Source organism: Rhineura floridana, chromosome 5 (genome assembly GCF_030035675.1).
Source record: "Rhineura floridana isolate rRhiFlo1 chromosome 5, rRhiFlo1.hap2, whole genome shotgun sequence".
NCBI lineage: Eukaryota > Metazoa > Chordata > Lepidosauria > Squamata > Rhineuridae > Rhineura > Rhineura floridana.
Window position 1 is genome coordinate 18,802,275 of NC_084484.1, and position 6,815 is coordinate 18,809,089.

A 6,815-nucleotide genomic window follows, 5' to 3' on the forward strand; every position below is an offset into this window, starting at 1 on the left:
AGCTTAACTACCGGTCGCTTCAGTGCGACTGTCATTAAATAAAAGGTTTCTTTGGCTTTAGTACCAGTTTGAACCTTCCCTCCCCCATTTCTTATCTACTGCAGGATTGGCAGCCAGCCAGCCCAAGCCACATAGTACCTTAGTGCCATCTACAGGCTCATTCTGACATTCTAATTTAGTGGCAAAAGACAAGCACCAGTGAAATGAATTACACAGCACTGCATTTAAATCTTTATTAGCAAGGAATTATTTGACCTAACAAACAATAACCCAAAAACCCTAATGTGGGATTTGGTTGAAAAATGAAGTTTTCCTAACATCCTAATCCTTCATCATATGGCGTATTTCACAGCTTTAAAATGAGTTATAACAGATCACTTATGCACTACTAATAAGAGAACATATTTACAATGGAGTGATTTCTCTCTCTCTCTCTCTCTCTCTCTCTGCATAATTCATTTTTTTATTCAGAGCAAATGCATTCATTTTGAAAGTGTACTTTGGCAATTTTTAACAACAACAAAACACAAACAAAACAAAAATTCTCTTCTCTAACACACAACTTTACTGCTGTACAACAAAAATCATTGTAATTCAAAAGAGAGGAAGACTTCCTGATAGCTTAGTTATATCCTGCTAAACAAGCACCGTGCAACACAATCTTTGAGCCTTTGTGAGGACAAAAATTAACCCCCTGAACAACAATAACTTACAAATGTTCCAAATCAGTTTGAAATAAACAGAAACAAAGAAAAGGTACTTAAGCCAGCCTCAAGTGGAACCAACTTTTCTTTTATCAGAAGTTAAAACATTAAATCCTTAAACAGTCAATGTATATGTAGATTTTTTCCCTTTGACTTGAAATTGGCAGACTGAGAAATGTTTTCTTCTTCAATAAACCTCTATACTGAGATGCTCTTGACAAACTTCACACATTTGCCTTTAAGTTCTGAATAGGTGTGTGTGCGTGAATAAACTTTTATATGAGTGTGTGCATGTTCTTTCTAAAATAAAAAAGTTGGCAACTTACAACTTTGGACCATCATATTCATCCTAAAAATGCATAGTTCTGCCCCCGAGATACTAAAGGGGCAGGTATCCCCCCCTTCCCTATGCATATTATAACTAAGCTAATATTACAGTGAAAGAAAAGATATCCTGGCACTTTAATACTGGTTGAGTGGGCACTTGTACGCAGTACTTATAGACCAGTAAAAGTGCTCGTTTACCTGTCTGGTGTGCAAGGGGCCCTTTGTCTTGAAGCCTCCTTGGGAACTGCACTCTGAGGCACTGAAGTGATCTGAACTAGTGGAAGAGCGTTTGGAAAGGGTGTCACAACCCCCAACAAAGGTGTTGTCCAAAGGGAGTTCCTGAATCACATGATGCTTTTTCACTGAGACGGGAGTGTCAGGCTTTAGATGGAAAGCGGACTGTGGAGAGGCAGATTTGTAATGCTTGGCAAGATCAGGGCTGTTAGGCTTAAACGTGGTGGGCGGTGCAGTGCCCCAATCAAATCTTCCTATACTTTGCTCCTCCAGCTCAGCTGGAAGGCTAATGGTCCCGTTGATAGGTTCGTGAACTGCATCCTCGGGTTTGGATTCCTCAATGGTAACAAAATTCAACAGGGAACTCTTAGGAGACTTCCTTTTCTTCCGCTTCTTTTTCTTGTTCTGTTTGTTCTCCTGATTGGGAGACATCCACTCGGCGCCTTGCTTGCTTCTTTGGGCAGCTTTGAACCTGGAGGCATGGCGGCAGCGGACCAGAACGGTGACAAATATCACCACAATGACAACCATGGCACCTGCCACAATCGCAATCATGATGGTAAGGTAGTCCTCATTTTGATAAGGCTGGCTACTGTCCCCAATGTTCCTATCCAATGGCGTTTCCATAGTCCTGCGGATCAAGTCATAAATATAAGAAGCATTTCCAGCTGTGTCGTTGACATACAAAAACACAAGGACAAGGGTATGCAGAGATTTAGGATAACCCAGGTCACTAATATTGACCACTAATCGATGCAGCCCCACATCAGTAGGAGTAGGTTTTTCTTCCAGGGTAATGTTACCTGTCACTGGATCAATACGAAACAAGCCTTTGTTGTTTCCACTTACAATTGCATATTTAAGTTCAGCATTCATTCCTGTGTCAATGTCAACAGCAAACACTTCAGCCACTACAGAGCCAGGGATAGCTGAGAGAGGCACCAGCTTAAAAGAAGTATTAGAAGGTGGGTATATGACCACAGGGCTGTTGTCGTTAACATCCATCACATTTATTGTAACTTTTGCGGTAGAAGAGCGAGGTGGTTGTCCTCCATCAATAGCCTTGACATCAAAGGTATAGGAACTCTGCTGCTCTCGGTCAAAAGAAACATTTGACTTTATAACTCCAGAGTAAGGATCCAGAACAAAATTCTCATTGTCATTCAGGATGGAAAGAGTCACAGCTTTATTTTCCCCTGCATCTGCATCAGTCACCGTGATCACGCCTACAGTGCTATACTTTGGTAAGTTCTCTGACACAAAAAATTGAAAATGATTATGAGTAAATTTGGGACTGTTGTCATTCTCATCCAATACTGTAACGATTACAGCAGCTTGACTCTGCAGGGGAGGGGTGCCGTTGTCTCGGGCCGTAACAGTAAAAATGAACCTCTCCTGCTCTTCTCTGTCAAAGACTCGGGAGGCTGTCAAAACTCCTGTCTTTCGGTCCAGATCAAAAAAAGAGGCGTTGGGGCCAAGCTGGTAAACAATGTCTGCATTTTTCCCACTGTCCTCATCTGTGGCACTAATAGTTGTTAAGTACAGACCACGGCGGTTGTTTTCTGAAACTGACAGCTCAATTACAGGCTGACTGAAAATTGGAGGGTTGTCATTTTCATCCTCCAGCTTAACTCTTACCAGGGCAGTCTGGTTCAAACTGGGCTTGCCAGAATCAGAGGCAACTATTTTAAAGCTGAATTCTTTGGTGCCCTCATAGTCCAGCAAGGAAGAGGTCTCTAACAAGTACTGGTTGTCGTAAACGGCCTTCAAATGAAATGGCACTTCTCTCTCAATGAAACAGATCACTTTGCCATTCACATCAGTATCCTTATCCGAGACTGTAATTAGGGCAATCTTGGTATTGACTGGGTCTTTCTCAGATAAGTACACTGTGCCATTGATGGGGCTTATAATGTACCTGAGGTCTATGTTAGGGGGGTTATCATTAACATCAGTCACATTGATGGTAACAGTTGCCCGGGCAGGTGTAGAACTACCATCACTGGCCAGCACTGTCAGCTTGTGGATGGCAGTCTCTTCTCGGTCTAAGGCCCTCTGAACTGTAATCAGCCCAGTTGTGTTGTTTAAAGCAAAGAGTCTTTTAGTTGCAGGAGCAACCTGGGCACCAAAAATATATCGGATTTCCGCATTGCTTCCTATATCTGCGTCTGTGGCATGAAGCTGAATGACCGAGGTACCTACAGGGGCATTCTCTGGTATGTGAACTTCCACCTGACTCTCTTTAAAAACTGGCCTGTTATCATTGACATCACTTACTGTGACCTGGAGGATAGCCGTGCTGGATTTCTGGGGGGTTCCTCCATCCTCGACTTTGATTTTCATCACATAGGTATCTTTCTGCTCCCTGTCCAAATTCTGCTGCACAATCAGTTGAGGCCACTTCTCGCCTTCTGGAGTTTCCACGATATCCAGCCCAAAGACACTCTGCCCATTCAAAAGCTCATAATGCTGCACCCCATTGAAACCAGTGTCAGGGTCTGTGGCTGATGGAATTGGAAAGCGGCTGTTGATCAGAGTGTTTTCAGGTATCGAGATATTGATGACAGGGGATGGAAACATTGGGGCATTGTCATTCGTATCCTTCACAATGATTTTGATTTTGATCAGCCGAAAAAAGTCATTGGGGAGAATCACCACCTCCAGTTCGAAGAAACACTCATTCTCTTCGGCATACGCAGCTCCAGCACAGAGTCTCTCTCTGTCAATTCTGTTGGAGGTGGTAAAGATCTCCCCTGTGGTGCTGGACACTTTCACCAAGGGTGCATCCCCTGCTTTGGAGACCAGTCTGTATACGAGGCTAGCACTGGTTCCTGTGGCGGCATTGATGTGAGAAATATTCAGATCCTTTGGTATGTTCCCAATGGGGATGTTTTCTGGTAACTCCTCTCGGATTGTGTAAATAAGTTCTTGAGCCACAGCAGAATCCAGCCTTAAACAGGCAATCAGGGCAGCCAACAGGTAAAAATCCCTCAGGTCCATGATAATGTGTTTATAGCTCCTTCTCAGGATTTTAGGATTTCAGGGGTTCCACGAAGGGATGTTGCCTGGTTTGCAAGGGGAGGAGTGTAGGATGCATCACATCAGAGCTCTTGCTTCCAGACAGCCACTGTCAACACAATCACAGGAACAATAAAAAAGATGTGTTATTCTCTCATTTTAACTGATACCAGATGTAACTGCTAAGTCTTGCTCCACATTTCTGCAACACACTTACAACTAAAAAACACCCACCACCTGCTCCCTTCCTTTCTCTCTTGTGAGCACGCAAGCAATTCCCTTCCATGAATGTGCCTGTATACCACACACTCAGAATGAAATTAACTAGTTGCAGGATTGATGGGGTAAGAAGCTCCCTCCCTCCCTCTCCCTCTCTCTCACACACACTTCTCCATATCACTCCAGTGTACTGAGCACATCACCATACAATGTTTTCCTCTTCTATCCATAAATTTAGTGGAAGCTTTTTTAGAACAATGCATAGCATGAATGGTATGCTAACTGCAGTTTAGAGCTGTCATGCACCCTGCCTTCTTCTACTCAAATTACCTTGCTGGATTCCCCCCCCCCATTTTCTCTTGCTTTTGTGTATTATCCTATGGTAGTGCTACCGGATGGTTTAGGTAGAATCTACAATTCAGACAAGCTGCTTGTACAGCTGGTTCTGCAGTAGCTCTCTGGCTACTTCCCATCTTCATTAACTAAAGGAGACAATAACAGGACCTCTAGTTTCTTCCCCAAAGCCAAGCAAAATGTCACCTTCTCCAGATGTTGCATGTATCTGTGGCTTGCTTCTGCCTGAGAACGTCCAACTTCAAAATAAACAGAAGATTTGGGGAGGAGGCAGCCTTGAACCAACTCCGAAGCAGCAAGCCAGATGTTTACAAAGAAAATACAGAAGGATGGTATTTGGGGATGGTTGGTTGGTTTTTTGACGGGGAGTGTGTTTTGCGGGAGGGGGGTGCGATGCAGTCAATGACACTCGGCTGCCCCTCCGGATGTGTTATTAGCAAACAGCTGCCACGCATAAATACTGCAGCCTAATAGTGGTGCTTAAGAAGAAGAGAGGGAGACTTCTACTCAGACGTCCTTACGGGAGCAAATAAAGCTCTGGGCGTCCTTATAGATTGGGGGGCGGGGAGAGTTTGGTCTGAAGCACTGATCTTACATCTGCATTAAAAGGTACGCGGTAATAGCCGTGATCATTTCCATTACCCTGATGCAGGCAGGTATGGGCTGCAGAGCTAGCACAACTCAAGCCCGAGGCAAAGCGGAGATTTCCCTTCCTCCCACGGGAATATTACCTTGGGACCAATTTTGTCGAATTTCATTTTATTAAATACCCCCTTCCCCCAAAGCGCGTGTAACTTTGCACTTACATCGCCGCTTTTTCGTGTGCCGATGAACTGCAGCAGCCGAGGAAGGATTCGATCTTCCAGGACCGAGACACAGAGGAAGCACCACACAATGCATCTGGTACACAACAAGCCACCAAATTCGTGGGGTTTTTTTGGGGGGGGGAGGGCGGTGGAGGGGAAGAGAGAAATCAGCCAGCCATCGGTAAGGCGGATGCCTCCTTCTTCAGCCAAAAGGTGATGCTTCTCGATGGCAAATTAACAACTCCAGAGAACAAATTCACAGTTCTGTCCGGATTAGTCATCCTTCTTTCTCTCTCTCTTTCTCCACCTTCTCCCTCTTACTTATTTATTTCTCATCATCATCATCACGGCGATGCTGATCCCTCTTGGGCGTCTGGAACGTGGCGCAGGCGACACCATCAGCGAAACAAACCCAAGTCAGCCAGCCAGCCAGCAATCCCAGCGTACTTTTTTTTTAGATCAGGGGCATGTCACGCTCTGCACCGCACGTTAATTCCCATTCCTCTCTCATTGTCATCAGCACCAGCGCCTGGAAACGGAGGCAAAAACTGAGCCCGCAAGTTCTTCCTGAATGGAAATATCACCGAGTTCGGCGGGGGCGGGAATGCTTCTCGTTCTTGTCTTTGATCTCCTCGTGGGGTGATGGCTGCAAAGCGTACAAATCCGAATCGGTTTATTCCTTGGCTGGAAGGAAGCCGCACGCGCTTTCCCTCCCCGTCTCCCTCCTGGTCTCTCTCTCTCTCTTATACTCTCTCTTCTCTTTCGCTCTGAACTGAATTTCTTGATATAACTCTCAATAAACCCAGAGGGAGGGCGTGAGCAAGGCTAAGCAACGCCCCTCCGCGGCGTCGGATTGGTCGGCTACGCAGTAGGCGGGGACGGAAGCTGAGCGAGCTCGGTGACAGGCGGGTGGGCAAGTCGTTCAGGTTCTGGAGGCGGGGAAGCAGAGAACTCTCTGCTTGCCGCTGTGCAGAATGGTTAATAAGGCTGCGGGCAGCGGTGGGGGAGACGTCTGATGCGGGATGAGGTGGGGGTCGAGAGGGGGATGCTTCGGTTCCAGCGTGCCCAGGCAGAGCTGACAGCAGCCATTGTCGGCACCGGAACCTCCAGCTCGTGTCTTCTATATGCTGTAGTTGAGCCTTTGTTGCTCTCC

General features: G+C 45.7%; 1 protein-coding gene across 2 annotated transcripts; it reads right to left on the reverse strand.

Annotated features, from left to right (window-relative positions):
- Positions 1-261: 261 nt before the first annotated feature.
- PCDH9 (protocadherin 9) lies at positions 262-6,447 on the reverse strand. Of its 2 annotated transcripts, none has more exons than XM_061629961.1 (2): positions 5,663-6,447; positions 262-4,392 (listed from the first exon to the last, which is right to left on the reverse strand). In XM_061629961.1, the coding sequence occupies exon 2, from the start codon at positions 4,263-4,265 to the stop codon at positions 1,167-1,169; it is 3,099 nt and encodes a 1,032-aa protein (XP_061485945.1). In that variant the 5' UTR covers positions 4,266-4,392; positions 5,663-6,447; the 3' UTR covers positions 262-1,166. The 2 variants fall into 2 exon arrangements, with proteins under 2 accessions (XP_061485945.1, XP_061485946.1); XM_061629962.1 differs by lacking the exon at positions 5,663-6,447 and adding an exon at positions 5,043-5,510.
- Between the last annotated feature and the right edge of the window lie 368 nt (positions 6,448-6,815).

Excerpts from the sequence above, each read along its gene's own strand:
- PCDH9 (XM_061629961.1), bottom strand. The coding sequence starts at position 4,265 with ATGGACCTGAGGGATTTTTACCTGTTGGCTGCCCTGATTGCCTGTTTA.